General features: G+C 41.6%; 1 protein-coding gene across 2 annotated transcripts; it reads right to left on the bottom strand.

Moving 5' to 3' along the window:
• Window positions 1-4,571: 4,571 nt before the first annotated feature.
• LOC129824244 (apolipoprotein L5-like) lies at window positions 4,572-15,518 on the bottom strand. Of its 2 annotated transcripts, none has more exons than XM_055883722.1 (12): window positions 13,480-15,518; window positions 13,285-13,362; window positions 12,952-13,029; window positions 12,806-12,865; window positions 12,597-12,686; window positions 10,744-10,818; window positions 10,469-10,528; window positions 8,439-8,501; window positions 7,694-7,768; window positions 7,464-7,506; window positions 7,201-7,252; window positions 4,572-7,060 (listed from the first exon to the last, which is right to left on the bottom strand). In XM_055883722.1, the coding sequence occupies exons 1-12, from the start codon at window positions 13,519-13,521 to the stop codon at window positions 6,112-6,114; spliced, it is 1,665 nt and encodes a 554-aa protein (XP_055739697.1). In that variant the 5' UTR covers window positions 13,522-15,518; the 3' UTR covers window positions 4,572-6,111. The 2 variants fall into 2 exon arrangements, with proteins under 2 accessions (XP_055739697.1, XP_055739698.1); XM_055883723.1 differs by having other exon boundaries at window positions 7,464-7,503.
• Between the last annotated feature and the right edge of the window lie 9,679 nt (window positions 15,519-25,197).

Genomic DNA, 25,197 nt, shown 5'->3' with positions numbered 1-25,197 from the left:
AAATTTATAAAAGATAAAAAACTTAAATACCTTATTTACATATGTATTCAGACCCTTTGCTATGAGACTTGAAATTCAGCTCAGGTGCATCCTGTTTCCATTGATCATCCTTGAGATGTTTCTGCAACTTGATTGGAGTACACCTGTGGTAAATTCACTTGATTGGACATGATTTGGAAAGGCACACACCTGTCTTCATAAGGTCCCACAGGAATTGTCTGTAGAGCTGCGAGACAGGATTATGTCGAGGCACAGATCTGGAGAAGGGTACCAAAACATTTCTGCAGCATTGAAGGTCCTCAAGAACACAGTGGCCTCCATCATTCTTAAATGGAAGAAGTTTGGAACCACCAAGACTCTTCCTAGAGCTGGCCGAAACAAGATTCTCTGGTCTGATTAAACCAACATTAACCTCTTTGGCCTGAATGTCAAGCGTCACGTCTGGAGGAAACCTGGTACCATACCTACTGTGAAGCATGGTGGTGGCAGCATCATGCTGTGTGGGAAGTTTTTCAGCGGCAGTCACGGGGAAGACTAGTCATGATCGAGGGAAAGATGAATGAAGCAAAGTACAGAGAGATCCTTGATAGAAACCTGCTCCAGTGCGCTCAGGACCTCAGACTGGGGCGAAGGTTCACCTTCCAACAAGACAACAACCCTAAGCCCCCAGCCAAGACAACGCAGCAGTGGCTTCGGGACAAGTCTCTGAATGTCCTTGAATAGCCCAGCCAGAGCCCGGACTTGAACCCGATCTAACATCTCTGGAGAGACCTGAAAATAGCTGTGCAGCAATGCTCCCCATCCAACCTGACAGACCTTGAGAGGATCTGAGAGAAGAATGGGAGAAACTCGCCAAATACAGGTGTGCCAAGCGTCATAGCCAAGAAGACTCTAGGCTGTAATCGCTGCCAAAGGTGCTTTAACACAGTACAGAGTAAAGGGTCTGAATACTTATTTAAATGTGATATTTCAACAAACAAAAATATTTCTAAAAACCTGTTTTTGCTTTGTCATTATGGGGTATTGTGTGTGTATTAATGAAGAAAAACGATTTTATCAATTTTAGAATAAGACTGTAATCTAACAAAATGTGGAAATAGTCAAGGCATCTGAATATTTTCCCGAAGGCACTGTAGTCCAGCAGTGTCCAGGTCAGTGGTGATGAGGATGCTGCCATAGAAACTTTGCTGTACATATGACCCAATGTTCTGTAAAACATAGGTCTGTGGACTAGAGGTCAACCGATTATGATTTTAATGCCGATACCGATAATTGGAGGACCAAAAATAGCTGATACCGAATAATCTGTCGATTTAAATATATATATATTTGTAATAATGAAAATTACAACAGTACTGAATGAACAATGAACACTTTTATTTTAACTTAATATAATACATGAATAAAATCTATTTAGTCTCAAATAAATAATGAAACATGCTCAATTTGGTTTAAATAGTGCAAAAGCACAGTGTTGGAGAAGAAAGTAAAAGTGCAATATGTGCCATGTAAAAAAGCTAACGTTTAAGTTCCTTGCTCAGAACATTTGAAAGCTGGTGGTTCAATATTCCCAGTTATTAAGACGTTTAAGGTTGTAGTTATAATAGGAATTATAACTTGTCGACTATTTCTCGCTATACCATTTGTATTTCATATACCTTTGACTATTGGATGTTCTAATAGGCAGCCAGCCTAATCTCAGGAGTTGATAGACTTGAAGTCATAAACAGCGCTGTGACTCAAGCATTGCCAAGAGCTGCTTGCAAACGCAGTAAAGTTTGAATGAATGCTTACGAGCATGCTGCTGCCTATCACCGCTCAGACAGACTGCTCTATCAAATATCAAATCATAGACTTAATTATAATATATTAAACACAGAAATACGAGCCTTTGGTCAATAATATGGTCAAATCCGGAAACTATCATTTCGAAAAACAAAACGTTTATTCTTTCAGTGAAATACGGAACCTTTCTGTATTTTATCGAACGGGTGGCAACCCTAAGTCTAAATATAGCTGTTATATTGCACAACCTTCAATGTTACAGTTGAAGTCGGAAGTTTACATACACCATAGCCAAATACATTTAAACTCCGTTTTCACAATTCCTGACATGTAATCCTAGTAAAAATTCCCTGTTTTAGGTCAGTTAGGATCACCACTTTATTTTAAGAATGTGAAATGTCAGAATAATAGTTGAGAATTATTTATTTCAGCTTTTATTTCTTTCATTACATTTCCACTGGGTCAGATGTCTACATACACTCAATTCATATTTGGTAGCATTGCCTTTAAATAGTTTAACTTGAGTCAAATGTTTCGAGTAGCCTTCCACAAGCTTCCCACAAGAAGTTGGGTGAATTTTGGCCCATTCCTCCTGACAGAGCTGGTGTAACTGAGTCAGGTTTGTAGGCCTTGCTCGCACATGCTTTTTCAGTTCTGCCCACACATTTTCTATTGAGGTCAGGGCTTTGTGATGGCCAATCCATTACCTTGACTTTGTTGTCCATAAGCCATTTTCCCACAACTCTGGATGTATGCTTGGGGTCATTGTCCATTTGGAAGACCCATTTGCGACCAAGCTATAACTTCCTGACTGATGACTTGAAATGTTGCTTCAATATATCCACATAATTTTCCTACCTCATGATGCCATCTACTTTGTGAAGTGCACCAGTCCCTCCTGCAGCAAAGCACCCCAACAACATGATACTGCCACCCCCGTGCTTCATGGTTGGGATGGTGTTCTTCACTTGCAAGCCGCCCCCTTTTTCCTCCAAACATAACCATGGTCATTATGGCCAAACAGTTATATATTTCATCAGACCAGTGGACATTTCTCCAAAAAGTACGATCTTTGTCCCCATGTACAGTTGCAAACCATAGTCTGGCTTTTTTATGACGGTTTTGGAGCAGTGGCTTCTTCCTTGCTGAGGGGCCTTTCAGGTTATGTTGATATAGGACTCTTTTTACTGTGGATATAGATACTCTTGTACCCGTTTCCTCCAGCATCTTCATAAGGTCCTTTGCTGTTGTTCTGGGATTGATTTGCACTTTAAGCACCGAAGTCTAGGAGACAGAATGCATCTCCTTCCTGAGCAGTATGACGGCTGCGTGGTCCCATGGTGTTTATACTTACGTACTATTGTTTGTACAGATGAACGTGGTACCTTCAGGTGTTTGGAAATTGCTCCCAAGGATGAACTAGACTTGTATACCATTTTTTTCTGAGGTCTTGGCTGATTTCTTTTGATTTTCCCATGATGTCAAGCAAAGAGGCACTGAGTTGGAAGATAGGCCTTGAAATACATCCAGTGGTACAATTGACCTAAATTATGTAAATTAGCCTATCTAATGCTTCTAAAGCCATGACATCATTTTCTGGAATTTTCCAAGCTGTTTATAGCCACAGTCAACTTAGTGTATGTAAACCTACTGGAATTGTGATACAGTGAATTATAATTGAAATAATCTGCCTGTAAACAATTGTTGGAAAAATGACTTGTGTCATGCACAAAGCAGATGTCCTAACCGACTTGTTTGTTAACAAGAAATGTGTGGAGTGGTTGAAAAACGAGTTTTAATGACTCCAATTTAAGTGTATGTAAACTTCCGACTTCAACTGTATGTCATAATAATGTCAAATTCTGGCAAATTAGTTCGCAACGAGCCAGGCAGCCCAAACTTTTGCATATACTCTAAGTCTGCATGCAATGAACGCAAGAGAAGTGACACAATTTCCCTAGTTAATATTGCCTGCTAACAATTTATTTTAACTAAATATCCAGGTTAAAAAAATGTATACTTCTGTGTATTGATTTTAAGAAAAGCACTGATGTTTACGGGTAGGAACGTTTGTGCAATGATTGTGCTTTTTTCACAAATGCGCTTTTGTTAAATCTTCACCCGTTTGGCGAAGTAGGCTGTGATTTTGTGATAAATTTACAGGCACCGCATTGATTCTATGCAACACAGGACAAGCTAGTTAACCTAGTAATACCAACCATGTGTAGTTAACTAGTGATTATGTGATGATTGATTGTTTTTTTATAAGATAAGTTTAATGCTAGCTAGCAATTTACCTTGGCTCCTTACTGCACTCACGTAACAGGTGGTCAGCCTGTCACGCAGTTTCCTCGTGGAATGCAATGTAATCTGCCATAATCGGCATCCAAAAATGCAGATTACCGATTGTTATGAAAACTTGAAATCGGCCATAAGTAATCGGTCATGCCGATTAATCTGTCGACCTCTACTGTGGACTGTGGCCTTATTTTAGATTTTCAGAAGCAGAAAGAAAACAACACACTTGCCTTTGCCCCTTCCCTGCAGCCACTAAATCAACCGCTTACCTTTGCCTTTCAAGTGCAGCACATACACACGGCCTACCACCTTGCCACAGCAAACATTACTATGGAGGTCAATTTGACAAAGGAGCTCAGCTATTTGTCGAACAAATACAATATCAAAGGCCTATTGACACAGCAGCACTGGCAGAAAGAAGGAAATGTCTGCAAACCTGTTCATGGAATTCAAAGAACTGTATGTTAATATTCATTTCAAAGTTTATTGGCAACTTATTACATTTCATATATCTTTAAATAAATACAAAAAAACTACTTAAGTTGACCAATGAAAAAGTACCCAAAAAATTCATAGAATTAAAGCTAGAATCCTTATATGAAACAATAACAAATTGGCCACCCTGCCTCTGTTTTGGTTAAAGCTGAGAGAGGAGCCTGGACATATGTAACCACTCTCAAATCCATAGACGGAGCTAAAGATGCAAGGACTGACCATCCATGATATCAAAATTATAGTTTTAACCCGAGACAGGGAAATAGAATAATCCTAAAGTGCTTGAAAGGCATCATATAAATGAGGAAGGCACTCAACAGTAATAGAACATACATTCCTAATCTAAAATACAAATTAGACTTAATAAAAACCTGAATGTTTCAATATGAACTAATATTCCCCTACCAACCTAAAAATAAAACAAAGCAATGTAACAAGCAATACTCATAGGATTTGTCACGTTCCTGACCTGTTTTCTGTTATTTTTGTATGTGTTTAGTTGGTCAGGACGTGAGTTGGGGTGGGCATTCTATGTTTTGTGTTTCTATGTTTAGGTCATTTGTAATTAGCCTTATATGGTTCTCAATCAGAGACAGGTGTTTGACTTTTCCTCTGATTGAGAACCATATAAAGGTAGGCTGTTCACACTGTTTGTTTGTGGGTGGTTGTCTTCCGTGTCTGTGTATGTGCACCACACGGGACTGTTTCGTTTGTTCGTTCATTTCTGTAGTCTGTACCTGTTTGTGCGTTCTTCGTGTATATGTAAGTTCTCTAGTTCAGGTCTGTCTACTTTAATTTTGTAAGTTATTCAAGTGTTCTTCGTGGTTCGTCTTTAATTTAATAAATTCATTATGTCGTATCACAATGCTGCGTTTTGGTACAATCCATACTCCTCCTCTTCAGACGAAGAGGAGGAGGACAATCGTTACAGGATTCAAATAGTGACTAAACCCCTACCCTTCATACTGTAAATACATAGCCTATGAATAATCTAAACCATCAAAATACGTATTTGACTGAATTTGAAAATATTATGTTTGGCTTTTACATTTGGCTCTGAGGAAAAGATGTTCGCATGATTCCTTCAATAATGTCGTTGAGAATGTATTTTTAACATTTTTGTAACCTCATCTCTGAACAGTTTCCTGCCTCCACGAACAAATTGCTTTAGCTCACAACCCTTACTTTTCATAACGTACTGTAGATAATGTTGTCAAGGCAGGCTCAATGCACACATCTACAATTACAAAATGTGGAGATGGGCTTGTCGTACAACATATAATTTCCCCAGATATTACAGTTTTAATAATAATTCTTCACCCTAGCCAGTGGTGACTGGTGATGTCATCTTTTCACCTGCCTATGCACCGTCTATGTAAAACAAAAGTTTCAGGCATTGGTGCTTGTGCCATCAAAGAGAGACATATGAATCATATCCTCAGAGTTCCGGCTTCTAGTCGTTTTAATGCTGACAGGATAGTTTGTGTAGTTGTAGATGGGTTGGAATGAAGTATAGTTTAGGCTTTGCTGGTCTTATGACTTATCTGCAGTATTGCTGTTATTAACAATGCTTTTGCTGTCAGAAGTTTTATAATTGTCTGTATCGTCATCACTGTCCAGCTTTTTCCGATTATTGGTACTGTCTGGGGTGTTGGTGCCATTGGTGTTGTCTGGATCTGTGGACTGCAGCTCAACCCGTATGCCATTAAGCTCCACCAGTCCATCATGCAGCTGGGTCGCCACCTCCCTGATCTTGGCAGCAAACTCAGACTTGGCTCCCTTCTTCAGCTCCTTGGAGTCCTTGGCCACAAAGTAGATGTCCATGCCCACAAAGAGGCCGGTGAGCACTCCGGTGGCCATGCTGGCAATCTGGACAGCTCTGGCCGCAGTGCTGCCAGCCACGTTGGCTATCTGCACCACACGCATGATCTCGTTGGCGTTGATGAGGATGGCCTTCCCAGCCATGGCACCGTCCTCATAGATGTTGTTGAGGCCCGGGAAGTCACGGTTGTACGCGTGCTTTTTCATCTTCAGCAGATCGAACCTGCGCAGGCTCTCAATCCCTTGCTTGATGAACAGCATGCACTTGTTGATGTCGGTCATCTTCTTCTGGTAGTCCGTCACGATGGCCTCCACCTTCTTACGGTCCATGGAGTTGTTGACCGTGTTGGAGAGTCCAGCTCCGGCTGAGGTTAGGCCACCCGCTGTGGCCACGCTCAGTCCCACCGCTGTGACGATTAGAGAGGTTCCCATGGTGACAGGGGCCAGGGCGAGGCCTACAATGGTACACACGCCTCCTACAGCGCTGGTGGAGCCGCCAGTGATTTGGGCGATCTTGGTCTTCTTGTTGAAGCAGTCGAGGGCATCTGCGATGCTGTTCAGGTCAATGACGTGCTGCCACAGGCTCTCTGCACGCTCTGAGAACAGCTTGTTGAACACACGGATACCTTTCTGCACCTTCTCAGCTGTCACTGCAAACGCCCTGGAAAACGAGTTCATATAACCATCATCAATGCTTACTATAGTGTGAATTACCTGTTTACCCAGGGGCTTTATAACAAGGCTCTTCTGTACGTGTGTGTGCCTGTACACAAAGTGAGACCCAACTATAGCATCACTTACTTGGCCTCCTCTTTTTCAGTCAAGTCATCATCTTGAGGCATGTCTTCCCACTCTGTAGCAAAATAAAAATGGCATCATTTGGATGAAGTGTGTGTGTGTGTGTGTGTGTGTGTGTGTGTGTGTGTGTGTGTGTGTGTGTGTGTGTGTGTGTGTGTGTGTGTGTGTGTGTGTGTGTGTGTGTGTGTAATAAGGTGGGAGGGGATTAGAGCGGCTGTTGAGGTGACAGGGCTGACGAGAGTAAGGGACGTGTGTGTGGGACTCACGCTCCACTGTGCCCCACCAGTCCATCAGGCCATCCATATCCTGCTGAGAGACATTTCTCTAAGTCAGCTTTGAATCACCACTTTAGAAACTCCTACTTTTCAATCAAAAATCTATTTGAATCAAATGCAAAACTCGATGGCAGTTAGCAGTTAGTGAGAGGAAACCAAGTTTGAAAAGTAATCTTAAGAGTACAGATTGACATTATTTAGCATTGTTTACAGCAACCAACCTGCTCCTCTGGCTCTGCCGGATTAACACGGAATTCCTCCAATTGGTCGAATAAAGATTTATTTCCACCGTCATTCTGAGATAGGAAGGGGGGTGATGAATACATGCTGTTATGTCCTGTAGGTCTGTCTATACATTTAACACAGTAGAGAAACAGAATATGTCGTGGCAAAACAATGTTTGTCATGCCAGAGTAGCAACATTGTAACGAGGGATACAGGAGTACGATACAGAGATCATAATCACAGGCCAAAAATGAAAATAGAAAATGTTTGGACAATTTCAGATTACAGACAGAAAGAGAGAAATGGCACATATTAGCTCTGCTGTTTTGCAGAAGTGGGACATTCAAATCTTCCTGGGTTCAAAGAACAAGGAAGCAAGGGAACAAGTTTGGGCACATAGCAATCTAATCTAATCCGCAGTGGAAAGGAATGGGCACAACAATCTGGGAGTGGTGGTGTGGGTGGCAGTTTGGTAGGTAGAGAAAGAAAGAAAAAGAACAGGAAAGAAAAAAAACACTTGAACATAATGTTCTTAGATAGGAGTCAAAGGGCTAGAAAAAGAACCTAGTCATCTAATGGATCAGCCAATGTGACGGCCATTTTGCAATCCTGGACCACTTTTCAGTCTGCCAGCCGTGACAGTCAAGCCTTCAGATACAAAAACAAAACCTAGGTATCCATTATAACGGTACCGGTATGTGGAAGAACAGTGTTAGAAGGAGGATCATGGAGTAGAGTTACCTCTTTTGAGTCACTGCCTGTAGCTCCCGGCTGGGTTTCAACCTGCTTCGGCATGGCTTTACCCTGAAACAGACACTCTGTTAAAAGGTGGAATCCATAGCAGTGAAACTGCCACGTACGTTTGCTATATTACAACAACAAAGACGTTACCTCAAACAACAAACTTTAATTTTTTCCTCGGACATCATTGCACGCGCGATAGAACAGCAAAGAATGTAGTAGATGTTTTACAATGATGCTGGATGCTCATTTCCTCAAAACAAAAACTATAAGAAATGCACTTAGGGGGGCAAGTGGCGCTGTTTCAAATGTAATCAAATATAAAAACTTTTACTCTACAGTATTATACAGTTTTCCCACAACGCAACCAAACATACCCCTTCACTTTTCTCACATTTTGTTACGTTACAGCCTTATTCTAAAATGGATTTAGTTATTTTCCCCCCTCATCAATCCACACACAATACCCTATAATGACAAAGCAAAAACAGGTTTTTAGACATTTTTGCTAATTTATAAAAAATGTACATAAGTATTCAGACCCTTAACTCAGTACTTTGATGAAGCACCTTAGGCAGCGATTACAGCCTCGAGTCCTTTTGGGTATGACACTACGAACTTGGCACACCTGTATTTGGGGAGTTTCTCCCATTTCTCTCTGCAGATCCTCTCAAGCTCTGTCAGGTTGGATGGGGAGCGTCGCTGCACAGCTATTTTCAGGTCTCTCTAGCGATGTTCGATCAGGTTTAAGTCCAGGCTCTGGCTGGGCCAATCAATGACATTCAGAGACTTGTCCCAAAGCCCCTCCTGCATTGTCTTGGCTGTGTGCTTAAGGTCGTTGTCCTGTTGGAAGGTGAACCTTCGCCCCAGTCTGAGGTCCTGAGAGCTCTGGAGCAGGTTTCTATCAAGGATCTCTCTGTACTTTGCTCCATTCATCTTTGCCTTGATACTGACTAGTCTTCCAGTCCCTGCCACTGAAAAACATCCCCCACAGCATGATGCTGCCACCGCCATGCTTCACCGTAGGGATGCTGCCAGATTTCCTCCAGACGTGACGCTTGGCATTCAGGCCAAAAAGTTAAATCTTGTTTCATCAGACCAGAGAATCTTGTTCCTCGTGGTCTGAGAGTCTTTAGGTGCCTTTTGGTAAGCTCCAAGCGGGCTGTCATGTGCCTTTTACCGAGGAGTGGCTTCCGTCTGGCCACTCCACCATAAAGACCTGATTGGTGGAGTGCCCCAGAGATGGTTGTCCTTCTGGAAGGTTCTCTAATCTCCACAGAGGAACTCTGGAGCTCTGTCAGAGTGACCATCAGGTTCTTGGTCACCTCCCTGACCAAGTCCCTTCTCCCCAGATTGCTCAGTTTGGCCGGGCTGCCAGCTCTAGGAAGAGTCCTGGTGGTTCAAAACTTCTTCCATTTAAGAATGATAAGGCCACTGTGTTCTTGGGGACATTCAATGCTGCAGAAACGTTTTGCTACCCTTCTCCAGATCTGTGCCTCGACACAATCCTGTCTTGCAGCTCTACGGACAATTCCTTCGACCTCATGGCTTGGTTTTTGCACTGACATGCACTGTCAACTGTGGGACCTTATATAGACAGGTGTGTTTCTTTCCAAATCATGTCCAATCAATATAATTTACCACAGGTGGACTCCAATCAAGTGGTAGAAACATCTCAAGGATGATCAATGTAAACAGGATGCACCTGAGCTCAATTTCGAGTCTCAAAGGAAAGGGTCTGAATACTTATGTAAATAAGGTTTTTATGTTTTTAATTTCTAATACATTTGCAAACATTTCTAAAAACCTGTTTTCACTTTGTCATTATGTGGTATTGTGTGTAGATTGCTGAGGATTTTTATTTATTTAATCCATTTTAGAATAAGGCTGTAACGTAAAAAAAAGGTAAAGGGGTTTGAATACTTTCTGAAGGCACTGTACATATTGTAAACCCAGACACAAACTATGGTTAACACCTGGAGGAAGTGAAACGTAGTGTACACAATATGTAAACATAATTTACATGTTACCTTGCCTCCTGCACCGCGTGGCATGAACGGATTGTGTCGCCTAGGTTTTTTCATCTTGGCCTAAGAACAATAGAATAAAAAATTATACATTAATTCAAAGGGAAAGTAAAGGGAAGTGAGAAACATTATGAGAAAATCTAGAAAATACCAGCATTTTGTAATGGAATAATAACGAACTAAATTCAAGCGAAACCCTGATATTTGCATGATTGCATGGCCACAGTAAGGAACACTGGTCTAGTGGAAGCTGTGCTATCCGTAGGCTTAACCACCACCTCTCCGTCCTTGTCTTCTCTCTCTTTTTCCCCAGTGAGGAGAGATTCACCCTCTTTAGGACCATCAGATTGGTCCTGAAATAACCAACAAACAAATGTCATTCCGATAGATTGTCAGGCAAAATCATATTACAGAAAATATGACAGAGTAAGAGTGTGTGTGTGTGTGTGACGTGTGTGTGACGTGTGTGTCTCTGTGTGTGCTTCACTTGTGGGCTTGTATTAATATCTTCGTGGGTACCGGAAATCCCCACAAAGATAGTAAAACAAGAATTTCTCCCTTGTGGGGACATTTCCCAGGTTTCCACGAGGACAAAGTCTATTTTAGGCTTAGGGGTTAGGTTCAGGTTTACAATTAGGGTGAGGGTTAGTGTAGAATAGTGGACACAGAGTAGCCAAGGGAGGTGATAGGTGGGAATGAGGAGGAGCCATGGTGGTAGAAAAAGAGTACTTTATTTAATGCAGATGAAGGATTTTAGGAAACGTGGTTTGACTTGACAAACAGTTGTCCATAGCAGCAACATTCAGGATACGAAAACTCACAAAAATGACAGATGACGGCGAGTCTAAAGCTCAGCCCCTCAATAGGGTTCCTACTGCAGCAAAAACAAGGCCTAAATGCTAAGCAGCATAACTAGGGCTTGACCCCTTTTCTAGCTCTAAGCAGAGCCTTACTCTCCCCCTTACTGGGACTAAAGAGAGTCTACCAGAACAGCTCAACTCAACTGACTGTACATACAGGACGCAACAAACAAACTGCTATGGAGCATATTGTAAAATGGTGTTCAACTCCAAGTTGATAAGAAAAGGACAGCATTTACACATTAGCACAAACGTTGCCCTTAATGATTAACCAACCCGAATGTACTGTACATTTAATTAGTTGAATGTTACTTGGTTAATTAGACCGGGAAATACTATGGAAAACATGATTTAAGTTAATTGCATTCATTCGTTTAAATTACCATATTTTGTCAACTACATTTTAGTTTCAAAGACAGAGCTACATTAAATAGAATATGATTAAAACTACTATATTCAGGGAGACTGAAAGCATGGGTGAACTAAGCACTCAACTGGAGCAATCAACTCGTTAAAAAACAATTAAGGTCAGGCACACCTAAACTAGTGGATAAGTACGGTATGCATGGCAATGGACTAGTGCACTTTATCCAAACCACACATGTATATACTTAAGCATTTGAGATAATATGAACTTCATCACCATTTTAAAATGGTGATGAGGCCATTGAAAGGCAGCCTCATCACAGTTAGAGTTAGGAGTTAGGGTTAGGATGAGGAGTTAGGGTTAGCGGTTAAGGTTAGGTTTAGGGGTTAAGGAAAATAGGATTTTGAATGGAAATAAATTGTAGGTTCCCACAAGGGTACTTGTGTGTGTGTGTGTGTGTGTGTGTGTGTGTGTGTGTGTGTGTGTGTGTGTGTGTGTGTGTGTGTGTGTGTGTGTGTGTGTGTGTGTGTGTGTGTGTGTGTGTGTGTGTGTGTGTGTGTGTGTGTGTGTGTGCCTGATTGTCTTTTTGAATTTTTTGCTGACCAAGTCTGGCTGGTATGTTAATCTCCTGGAATCAGAAAACAAAATCCTCCTGTACTGCTGCATTTAGACAGGCAACCCAATTCTGATCTACTTTTGACCAATCAAATCAGATCTTTTCACATCAGACCTACCCTCAGAACTGAATGGTCAAAAGACCAATGGCAATTAGTGAAAAAAATATCAGAATTGGGCTGCCTGTCTAAACGCAGCCTATGAGCCACCATTACACAGGACAACTGATAGATACAGATAATTTAGATATGAATATCAATCTTGATCAGTCAGAATTCTCCAAGCCTACCTCTTCTGTGAGTCTGGGAGGAACCTCTGGAGTTCCAGCAGTTTTCCCTGTCCTCTCTCTCGGGATCATATTCCTGTTAGCCTGAATTAGCTAGAAGGACAAATATAGTCACTCTAACCTGTGCATTAATTTACAGAAATACGGGTACGCTACATATAGATGTTATTACACATACATCAACAAATTAACATGACTGGTGTAAACTGCACCTGATTGTCGCCCATCTCTCTCTTCTTCAGTCGGTCGTGTAAGGCTGTACCCTTCAGCTCCTGTTGAGGAGAAGTGACAGACAACCTTAGCAGAGATATAAAAATAGACATAAGGTGAGGAGGAGCAGTTTGATCTGTCTGCCTACCTCTTCAGTGGGTCTAGGTGCAACTGCTGGCATTTCAGTTCCTTCCTTCCTATCTCTCTGGATAAGATTGCTTTTGACCTGACAAAGACACACACAGTCACTCACTGTTCTGGTCCTGTCTTTTTGTGGGAGTTGGAGAGAAGCAAAGACTGGTGGGAATGTGCGTGTCGTATAAATTATGTAACAACCTCCGTTTTTTAAATGTTTTTTTATGTTTATGTTGCCATATTAAAAATATACTCTATCAAAGGTAAGTAATAGTATATATTCAGCATTGAGATTCCATTTTGTAGAGTTGAAGAGTGCTGAAAGACATTCTACTAAAATGCTTACATCTTTGGCATTGGAATGTTTATCAGATGACGTTAGTTTGTCCCTTGATCTTGATGTGTCTTCAGTCCTCTCCTTATCCTGCGATTGAAGAAGGAATGTTATCAATCATCATCAATACCATTACTTGAAGCATAAAGAAGAGTGAAAGCCTACTTGGTCATACAGTCTAGTAATTTTGATACAGTAATGGATTACCTGAGTTGAGGAGTTAAATGGATTCCTGAACAACTTCCCCATTATGCCACCCTAAAACAAAAGAAGATTGAATAGCCATAAAACAGGCAAAGATCGAATCGTACTACACCGGCTCCGACGCTCGTCGGATGTGGCAGGGCTTGCAAACCATTACAGACTACAAAGGGAAGCACAGCTGCCCTTTCCCACCTGGACAAAAGGAACACCTATGTGAGAATGATATTCATTGACTACAGCTCAGTGTTCAACACCATAGTGCCCCCAAAGCTCATCACTAAGCTAAGGACCCTGGGACTAAACACCTCCCTCTGCAACTGGATCCTGGACATCCTGAAAGACAGCCCCCAGGTGGTAAGGGTCGGTAACAACACATCCGCCACGCTGATCCTCAACACAGGGGCCCCTCAGGGGTGCGTGCTCAGTCCCCTCCTGTACTCCCTGTTCACTCATGACTGAATGCCCAGGCACGACTCCAACACCATTAAGTTTGCCGATGACGCAACAGTGGCAGGCCAGATCACCGACAACGACGCAACAGCCTATAGGGAGGAGGTCAGAGACGTGGGCGTATGGTGCCAGTGGACCGAGCATGCCCCCATTCTCATCGACAGGGCTGTCGTGGAGCAGGTTGAGAGCTTCAAGTTCCTTGGTGTCCACATCACCAACAAACTAACATGTTCCAAGCACACCAAGACAGTCGTGAAGAGGGCACGACAAAACTTATTCCCCCTCAGGAGACTGAAAAGATTTGGCATGGGTACTCAGATCCTCAAAAGGTTCTACAGCTACACCATCGAGGGCATCCTGACTGGTTGCATCACTGCCTAGTACGGAAATTGCTCGGTCTCTGACCGTAAGGCACTACAGAGGGTAGTGTGTACGGCTCAGTACATCACTGGGGCCAAGCTTCCTGCCTTCCAGGACCTCTATAACAGGTGGTGTCAGAGGAAGGCCCTAAAAATTGTCAAGACTCCAGCCACCCTAGTCATAGACTGTTCTCTCTGCTTCCGCACTGCAAGCGGTACCGGAGCGCCAAGTCTAGGTCCAAGAGGCTTCTAAACAGCTTCTACCCCCAAGACATAAGACTCCTGAACATCTAATCAAATGGCTACCCAGACTATTTGCATTGACCCCCTCTCCCCCTCTTTTACACCGCTGCTACTCTCTGTTGTTATCATCTATGCATAGTCACTTTAATAACTCTACCGACATGTACATATTACCTCAACTAACCTGTGCCCCCGCACATTGACTCTGTACCGGTATCCCCCTGTATATAGTCTTGCTATTGTTATTTTACTGCTGCTCTTTAATTACTTGTTACTTTTATTTCTCCTTCTTATCCGTATTTTTTTAAACTGCATTGTTGAGGGATCATTGTTTGTAGAAAGTTCGTCCTGACACACGCAGAGAGAGAACAAGTACCTTAGACTTGACCTGAACACCAAGGTTGTTATATGAAAAATAAATACTAAGTACGTTTTGAGGACTGAAGTTCCCAATTGAAGAATAAAGGGTACCAAAAATAGTACAAAAATAAACCCCACCAAAATCCTCAACTGCTTGTCTTCAAAGTGTTTGTCAGAAAAGGTGAGTTTCTCCCTAGAGTCTGAAAGGTCTTCATCCCTTTCCTTATCCTGCAATAAAGTATAAAATGTCATCACTCATCAACATCAAAAGCATCTGGAGGAGTTAAAGCCTACTGGGTGATATTGTTTAGTTGTCCTTTTCATATAGTAGGGTGTCCAATCAAAAATGTATATTTTGACCAATGTGTAGATAATCCTCTAAGAAAACCAATGGTCCAAACCTCATGTCGTTATCATAATTCATTGAAAAGTTATTGGAGTTTTTACCCTTGTAGGATGGCCAAAATTAGGGTGACTAACTCAATGGAGGACAGAAAAAAACAGGTCAAAAATAATGAACATTTCACAGCTTTATGTCAGCTAAAGTTAAAACCACAAAGCAGTTTTTGTAATTTTCTTTTTAAATAAAAAGTATTCGGAAAGTATTCAGACCCCTTAACTTTTTCCCATAACGACAAAGCAAAAACAGGTTTTTAGAAATATTTGTAACATTTATTAAAAATTTTAAACAGAAATATGTGATAGTTCAGTTAAATTATTTTTCATAAATTTGCTAAAATTGATAAAAAAACTGTTTTTGCTTCGTCATTATGGGGTATTGTCTGAAGATTGATGAAAATAATATATTATCAAGGCTGTAATGAAACAAAATGTGGAAAAATTGAAGGGGTCTGAATACTTTCAGAATGCACTATGTCTAATAAATAACTGTATGTGTTTATTTAATGAAAATAATTCCAAAATATATTTGCAATATTTTATTTCCCTGAGCCTCCTTTGGCCCTAGAAATGCTCAGTTTTGATCGTGTGGGCGTCAGGAAACAAATTTGAAGATATTTACATACACAGCCCTGATAGGATGGTCTAGAGCCACCCCCTTACCCAGATGAACAGTCATTGGTTTATTATAATCCGATCACATTACTTTCCAGTTAAACTCGTAATCTGTCTTCTTGAATCCGCAGGGCATAAAACAATATAGAGATAAAATAGATATCAATTTTGAGAGATGACATGTGGTATTTTCATATTTTAGTATACGCTTTTCATAGTAATGCAAAATTAATATGAAAAGCTTCTCACAAAAACAAGTGTATCTCAGTGAAATGTCAACGGAGCACTGAGCATATTTGTCTTGGTAAAATGTATTTTATAATATAAGGAAGTAAAATTTCATCAAAGCTCGTTTTCACCGACTCTGGATAGAGTGGGTGGACACCCTACATATAGTAATGGACTAACTGAGTCAAATAATTATACAGAGAATTAGTACAGGTACAAGCAAATAGTATAAATCAACGTTAAGCAGAAATCATAAAAGTAAAATGAGGACTATGCTAAGTTTATGGGTAAGACTCGCCTTCGAGGTCTTTTCCGAGAGACTGTCAGTGCTGGCTGAGAGATCACTGTGAGTAGATAGGTCATCCAGATTACCCTAAAAGACACAAAGATGACAATATGCATTTTAGATTTATCTGTGACTATCAATGTTGCCATGTGAAAAACGACTGTTCCGTTACAAGGTTGTTTACTGTTTCTGTTAGGTAAACTATACCTCTGAAGAGACATCACACTCACCTGAGAATGTGTCCTATCCCCCAGGGGCTTGGGGGATTTTCTAAACATTCCACTGAACACTCCTCCCTTCTCCTGCAAAATAAAGGCAGGTTTGTGGTGATCCTACTGTATGCCATTGGAAATAGTCAAATGAGGAATCTGTTAACTGAAGACTAACCTTAGTGTTGATGTTGACAACGAGACTGTCATTGCTGCCTCGCCTGGATGAAAGCTCACTGTCTGTTGACAAATGATCCTGAGACACAGTAAACAGTACATGTGTTCTAAAAATACATATACTTGTGGTATAAAAACATTTTTCATAAAATATCCTCCAATTACTGAAACATCAGTTAAGAAAATATACACTGAGTGTACAAAACATTAAGGACACCTTTCCATGACACAGACTGACCAGGTGAATCCAGGTGAAAGCTATGATCCCTTATTGATGTCACTTGTTAAATCCACTTCAAATCAGTGTAGATGAAGGGGAGGAGTCAGGTTAAAGAAGGATTTTTAAGCCTTGAGACATGGACACACACCTGAGCATGTGTTATATCTTGGGAGGGCTTGGGAGACTTCTTTAAAATTCCGTTGAACATCCCTCCTTTCTCCTGAAAAAAAAGTAGGAGGCAAGTTGATCATTTTGCCCATTGATCAATGAGCAGTGATGAAAGTCTCCCCCAGCCTCATACATACCTTGCTGTTGTCAAGGCTGACATTGCTGGCTGAGAGCTCAGTGTTTACAGACAAATTATCCTATCAATAGGATGTATGTTAAGTCAATACAGTCAGACTTCATCAAATCAAGATGTAGATACATTGTAATAGTTTAATATGTTGACATCATTATCACCTGCACAGGCACTGAGTGTTCTGCTGGTTTAGAGGATCTTTTGAACATCCCACTGAATTTTCCTCCTTTTTCCTGGGAAAGAGTTGGGTAAGAGTAGAAATCAATGACTGTATATAATGAATGGACAAAGCCATCGATCACGTGACACCATTCATTCCTATTTGAAGACTTAATGGCTGCAGTCCAAACAAGTTAATTTTACCCCCTCAGCCGTCGCCCTAGCCACTTTCCCTCGGGGGGATCCCCGTCGAAACTGGATGCAGTTTGATTGCCAACTTAATTAAGTGGAGGTCCAATTCACAAACGTCGCCCCCTCGGCCCTCGAGTTAGCGAGTGAAGAACTTTGATAACTTGTGGGGTTGATATGACCCACAGTTTAATGCAAACTGTAGTCACGTGTCAAACTCTGGTGGCCACGAAATGTCAAATTTAATCAACACGGCTGCATTTTCAGCATGTGAGACATAATTATGACACTAGCTTGCTAAAGAAAATATATAGATGACATTGATTTTAGAGTTGGAAAATGAGAATGACACTCAAATAGGCTTAGTCTCATAAGAAGGAGCCTATACAACGTAGCTAGCTTCATAAACATATTTTGTGTAATTCTGAAATGTATTGGAATAAATTACCAAAACTATAAAACTAGCTAGCCAGCTATGGGTAACTGTAGCTGCCTAGATGACAGGAGTGATAGCTAGCTACGTTAATAGCTTTAGGTTGCCTCTCCGATCATCACTCTCCCTCGCTTGAGCAAGGGACATTTGAAGTACACTCGGATGTGACAATGAAAAACGTAATTCAAGGGCCGAGGGCTGTCTACTTTGCGTTTGGACTGCAGCCAATAGCGCATTGAAGACTAATTAAATTGGTTAAGATTGCGTCTCATGAAGACATGACATGCTTCGTTTGAGCTACACCAGGAAGTGACGTTGCAGGCTAGTTCAGTGTTGCCCCGTCTCATTGAATAACTCAAGTTGAAGGCCGACTGAGGTACTGCAGGTTGCCATTAGCAACTAAATTATCCTTATAACTTCATCGGTGTGCAATTTTTTAAGAATCTGTTCAAGAACATACATCTGGTGTATTACAAGAAACTATTGGAACCATGATTGTCTTTGACTATATTGTAACAACCCTGAGTTTATAAGCGCGGAAATCGATTATGCCACACGAGCATGCTTTTGCAGCACAGTCGGTAGCTCGCCGGACTTCGGGCTAGAAGGTTGAGGGTTCGAGACCTGCTCCCTGCTGTTTCATTACAATATATATATATATATATTTATTTTTTTACACGAAGATTGACCACGAAGATTGCAATTTTTCCATTCACCATAATGGGGGATCCTGTTTTCCACTAACGATACCTGCAGTACCGCTCAGCCTTCAGCAACCTTAACTTCAAAGACAGGGTCAGTAGTTCTCCCCTGGTATAAATATATATTGTGTCACCATTTTTTAGGAAATCATGATGAAAGTGGACATTTTGGGCCCTTTTTAGACCTATACATGCTTCCTGTAAGACCCTATGATCTGTGAACCGTACATGATACAGACAACATCTTGGTGTCATTATACTCCTTATAGTGGGCTCTAACATATGGAGTATGTCCTGATTCAGATTTTTTTTTCACATTCATTTATTCAACATTCAAAATATTAATATTTCAAATGTACAACTTTTTTTGTGTTAATTTCAAGACATTGTTTGGAACAATATACTCTACAAGTACATCAAATGTCCAGAGCTGGCTCTAGGCTAATTTTGAAGGTATGATACATTTTATGAGCACCACCAACACAGTGAATGGGAAAATGGATTCAAAGGGAACTCCTTCTGCTGGTGATTGGCTGAATGTGCAATCCTAATTGAGGGCTGTGATTGGTTAATGACTTATAGGGCTCTATTTTAACAAACCAAACGCAATGGTAAATCTAAGCACTGGTGGTAGCGCTATAGGTCCAGGTGTGTCAGAAATATTTTTGCTAATTTCACATCCATTATTATGAGCGCAATAGCTGGCGGTGGTGCAAAAGCGCTGGGTTTTGATGAATAAACAAGTTGTAGGTGTGAGGAGGACTTGGCCACTCACTGGCCAATCAAGGCTTTCCATGGCTTAATAATGAATGTTTTTGTCTCAAGTTCTGTAGGTTATTGACAGTCTTTGCATTGTCATCAACTCCAATTTGGCTGGGGGCACGGAATATTCTCATCCTAGTCCATTGTGGATTGATACTACACTCTATTAAATTGCTTAGGCTACAGTAAAGAGTGGTAGCAAAAGCAAAAAGAAAACATGCAGTGTTTGCTCCTCAATATGTTTGAAGTGTTGACAGTCAACAGTGTTGTAATTGTTTTTTTTGTGTTGTAATTGTTTTTTCAAGTTAAACGGAAAACAAGCAATTGTTACAGGAAAATAACTTCAATGTTTCCAAATACCAGTGTCACCAGATTATCTCATATCTTGTTCCATGATGGGCATATAGTCTACATCAGGAGTGTCAAACTAATTCCATGGAGGGCCTAGTGTCTGTGGGTTTTTTGGCTTTTCCTTTCAATTAAGCCCTACACAATGAGGTGAGGGGAGTTCCTTAATATTTACTGACCTTAATTCATCAATCAAGTACAAGGGAGGAGCGAAAACCAGCAGACACTTGGGACCTTGGTGGAATGAGTTTGACACTTGTGGCCTACATGGAAGTTTTTACGCACATCCAAAATAAAAACAGAAGCTGGCTACAATAACGTAATAGCCTACATAGATAAAAAGGGGATGTTTGGCTGCTGTCGAACTTGATCTTTTAATAAAGCTTTGGTAATTAAGATTTACTTCAAAGCGGTATCATGAGCTAAACACTTTATGGTCTATAGTTTTGACTACTTGGCAAATGGATTGGGCTTGACCAAAAAAAACTGCCTTCATTGAGAGGAGGGGAAGCTACGCTTGGTTTTTAATGAAATGAAACAAAATGGGGGAAAAAAACATTTGTTTTCAATTTTTACAGGCACAAAAAAACACATCTCTCTTGTTCCATGTACATATGGGCACTGTGCATCACGGTTGGAAAGGTTGTGCTTCCGTTGTCAAAATCCATGCCATAACCAACCACATAACTGCTAAGACCAGATTTAGGTTGGTTTTAAATATCCCCACCAATGAATACTGAAATTGGAACTTTGGCACAAGTTTTTAAGGACACAGCTCAGATATTGTGTGGCAATCTTTGAGTTCACTGGAGCTGGTAAGTTTCCAGTTTCCAGTGCTGGTTGAGCAACTTGACTTAGGCTGAGGTTGCTGTCTGGGAACATTGGTGAGTGGTCAGGACTGGAGCTGTCTGTTGGGCAGAGCCGGGCGGCCCTATACGCAAGTTGTGCAAATTACGCAAGGGCCCCGCCTCCCCCTCGTGTCAAAGTGGGTGTCAATGTTTACTACTTCGATGAGAGGATTACATTTACATTTACATTACATTTAAGTCATTTAGCAGACGCTCTTATCCAGAGCGACTTACAAATTGGTGCATTCACCTTATGACATCCAGTGGAACAGCCACTTTACAATAGTGCATCTAGATCATTTTAAGGGGGGGGGGGGGGGGGGCAGAAGGATTGCTTTATCCTAGGTATTCCTTGAAGAGGTGGGGTTTCAGGTGTCTCCGGAAGGTGGTGATTGACTCCGCTGTCCTGGCGTCGTGAGGGAGTTTGTTCCACCATTGGGGTGAAGCAGAACTATCCTTCTGGTCAGGAAAAGAGAAAAAAAAACACAGAGTGAATTGTAGGAACAGCAATCAGGTAAACTTGTGTTCTCTCCTCTCCAAGTTTGATGTAAGCAAATAACAGTAACGTTAAGTTGATGTGCTAGCTTGCAGTGCATCTCCCTCTAGTCTGTTTGTCTTGCTAACCTAGCTGGGCAGTGCATCTCTTGGTCTGTCTGTGTCTCACTTGCCAGCCATTTCAAGGGCTGTGTTCTGTGACTTTATGCCTGACAAAAGTGAGAGTGAAATACAACTATTCATTACTTTTGATAAACGCCAACGGGTAATGGTGTTTATAAACTGCAGCTCGGAAAAGATAACTGTGTCATGCGCTTTCCAGCAGCAACCTCTGTGGGGACCAGTCCAGACAATATATGGGTGTGATAGCACTCCTCATAGTCGCACATCATTTTAAAACAAGGCAATGATTATCTAGTCTCTCAATCAAGGTTTAGTTACAACTCTGGACTAATGCAAGATGGAAAGCAATGGATAGACATTGACTATTGATTTATATATTGAATTTAAAATGTTGATTCGCTGGGCGTACTGGGCAATATGGATGCACTTCCCTCAGTAAATAATAACCATCAAGTATTCAGCCAAGCCATAGAATATATATAGTATTTTATATTTGAAAATGTATAAAAAGGAAATCTTGGGTAGCCAGTTTGAATGGGCCTGATGCAGCTGATGAAATTAATAATAGTATTGTTATCTATAATTTACAGTTGCTATGCTTAAGTTGTCAGTAGAGGAGATGCTGGATCATCAGCCAGTACAAGCACAGACTCCGTTGATCCACATCCAGCTTCAGCCAGTACTAACACAGACCCAGTACAGCCGGCTTCAGCCAGAACTAACACAGACCCAGTACAGCCGGCTTCAGCAAATACTAACACAGACCCAGTACAGCCAGCCTCAGCCAGTACTAACACAGACCCAGTACAGCCAGCCTCAGCCAGTACTAACACAGACCCAGTACAGCCAGCCTCAGCCAGTACTAACACAGACCCAGTACAGCCAGCCTCAGCCAGTACTAACACAGACCCAGTATAGCCGGCTTCAGCAAATACTAGCACAGACCCAGTACAGGCAGCTTCAGCAACACAGACCCAGTACAGCTGGCTTACACAGATACTAACACAGACCCAATACAGCCATCTTCAAGTACTAACACAGACCCAGGTGAAGTACAGGCAGCCTCAGCCAGTACTAACACAGACCCAGGTGAAGTACAGGCAGCCTCAGCCAGTACTAACACAGAACCAGGTGAAGTACAGGCAGCCTCAGCCAGTACTAGCACAACCAGAAGTGTACAGCCAGCATCAGATACAAGCAGCTCAGACCCTAATAGAACAGTTGCTGCTCCACCAAATGACCCAGCAGATTGGCCCCCAGTCTTAACAGACTTCATGAGGACTGAGTTAGTGCGCAGAGGTCCATTCAAACCAGGACTGGATTTTTCTTACCCTAAAGACAAGTCTAGAAAAGGTTTCCATTCAGGCGTATTACAGAGACAGCTGTCAAATGGGGAAAAGATTACCAGGAGCTGGCTTTCATTCTCAAAACAACGCTGTGTATTGTTTTTGCTGTAAGGTCTTTCCTACAAAAGACTACAAAATAATAAAGGAAGGCATGAATAACACCATTCTGAAACACCATGAGGGTAGTCCTGAACACACAAACAATATGAATAAGTGGAGAGAACCCTATCTGCGCCTAAGTCGGGGACAGACTCTTGACCAGATACAAATGACAAATTTGGAGGCTGAAAGGAATGGCTGGATGTCCTTACATGTTTAATAAGTATCACCCAGTCTCTGGCTGAAAGAAACCTACCATTCAGGGGTTCATCAGACAAGCTCTTCCAACCAGATAATGGAAAAGCCCGGCCCGCCACAGGAGTCGCTGGTGCGCGATGAGACAAGGATATCCCTACCGGCCAAACCCTCCCTAACCCAGACGACGCTAGGCCAATTGTGCATCGCCCCACGGACCCCCCGGTCGCGGCCAGCTGCGACAGAGCCTGGGCGCGAACCCAGAGTCTCTGGTGGCGAACCCAGAGTCTCTGGTGGCACAGCTAGCACTGCGATGCAGTGCCCTAGACCACTGCGCCACCCGGGAGGCCCGCAACTCCCAACATTTTTAACAGAGCAGACGGGAGTATCAATGAACATGATTGTGGAAAATGAATGTTCAGTTGCTGTCGTGTGCGGCATTGCGGTTCCATGTACCGCTAGCAGTATTTTAGCCACAGACTTATGTGCTAGCTGTCTAGTATGTGTTTTATAAAAGTGCAATAATAAAATATGCATTTGTAAAAGGAATTGGCAACTCATTCTCAATCTGATCAATAAGCATATTCTTATCCAGGCAGGGCACTTGATTTCAACATCTAAAAAGGCTGTTGTTCAAACAGTTGGAGATGGACAGCAGGGTGTATTCATAGCAGTTCAACTGTTGGCTAGACTTTAAATCCAAGTTGGCTAGACTTTAAATATAAAGATTAGCTGGCTACTCACTAGCTGTGAGCTTATGCTTGAGAGATTATTTATGAGACCTGTGACAATTTTTCTATAATGCCTGCTACCAGAACTGTCATCATTAGTGGATGTGCATTGTGCATGTAACAAAAAGGCATTTTCAGTGATCATTGCAATAAAGCAGGTTAAACTATTTTAATAAAATAATGTAATTATCTATGGGTCTTCTGGTTAAAGGTTAGGTATATTTAGTCTAGGTATAATTTTACAATCCCTGAATTCATTACGTTATTCCTGACTGTTTGAAATGCAGTGTATTGACATTTTAATTGTGTAACAAAGATTATTTAGAGAAACTTTTTTTAAATATTGAGATGGATATCGTGACTCGCCCATAAATTTGAAGAAAATCATGATGATTTTTAGGCTATATTGTCCAGCCCTACTTTGATGAGATTTGGCCCTTCTGAAAACACCACCTGATGGTGCTGTACTATAGCTGAGTCGGTCACAGCCTTTTCCACAGAAAATATGTTCTGCCAGTTCAACTGTATTTTCTCTAGTAAGTTATGGCCTATCAGTGCAGGTCTGTCTCCTTTAACATTTATCCACGGCAAAGTCACATTTAGTTTATCGTACTGCACTGGCACTTGAAATAAAATATTTTATTTTTCACATGCACCAAATACAACAGGTGTAGACTTTACCGTGAAATGCTTACTTACGAGCCATTTCCAACAATGCAGAGTTAAAAGGTATGAAAATTTGCACAAAAAAAGAAAGGAAATAGTAACACAATAAAATAACGAAACGATATACAAGGAGTACCGGTACCGAGTCAATGTGCTGGGGGTACGAGGTAGTTGAGGTGATTGAGATAATATGTACATGTAAGTAGTGACTTAGGCAATCAGGAGAAATAATAAACAGAGAAGCACAGCGTGCGAAAGTGTGTGTGTGTGTGGCGTCAATATGCATGTGTATGTGTGTGTTGGAGTTTCAGTGTAGCATGTGTGAGTGTATGGGGTAGAGTCCAGTGAGTGTGCAGAGAGCTAGTGCAAAAAAGGGTCAATGAAAATACTCTGGGTAGCCATGTGATTAACTGTTCAGCAGTCTTATGGCTTGGGGGTAGAAGCTGTTCAGGAGCCTTTTGGTCCCAGACTTGGCTCTCCCCGGCACCACTTGCCATGCGGTAGCAGAGAGAACAGTCTATGACTTGGCTGGATTTTTAGGGCCTTCCTCTGACACTGCATGGTATAGAGGTCCTCGGTGGGAGTCTCAAAGCCAAACACTGAAGAACATACACACATCCAGGTACTGTCAGCAGGTGCTGGAGTTGTAGACAAACTCATGGAAAACAGAACGGAAAATGCCGCACACTGCTGCTCATCCTCCCAGGTGATATTTATTTATAACAACGTTTCGACCCTTTGATCTTCATCAGGCATCCATATCCCAGGTGGGGGTGAAA

Source organism: Salvelinus fontinalis, chromosome 26 (assembly GCF_029448725.1).
Source record: "Salvelinus fontinalis isolate EN_2023a chromosome 26, ASM2944872v1, whole genome shotgun sequence".
NCBI lineage: Eukaryota > Metazoa > Chordata > Actinopteri > Salmoniformes > Salmonidae > Salvelinus > Salvelinus fontinalis.
This window is presented reverse-complemented; position numbering and strand designations above follow the sequence as displayed.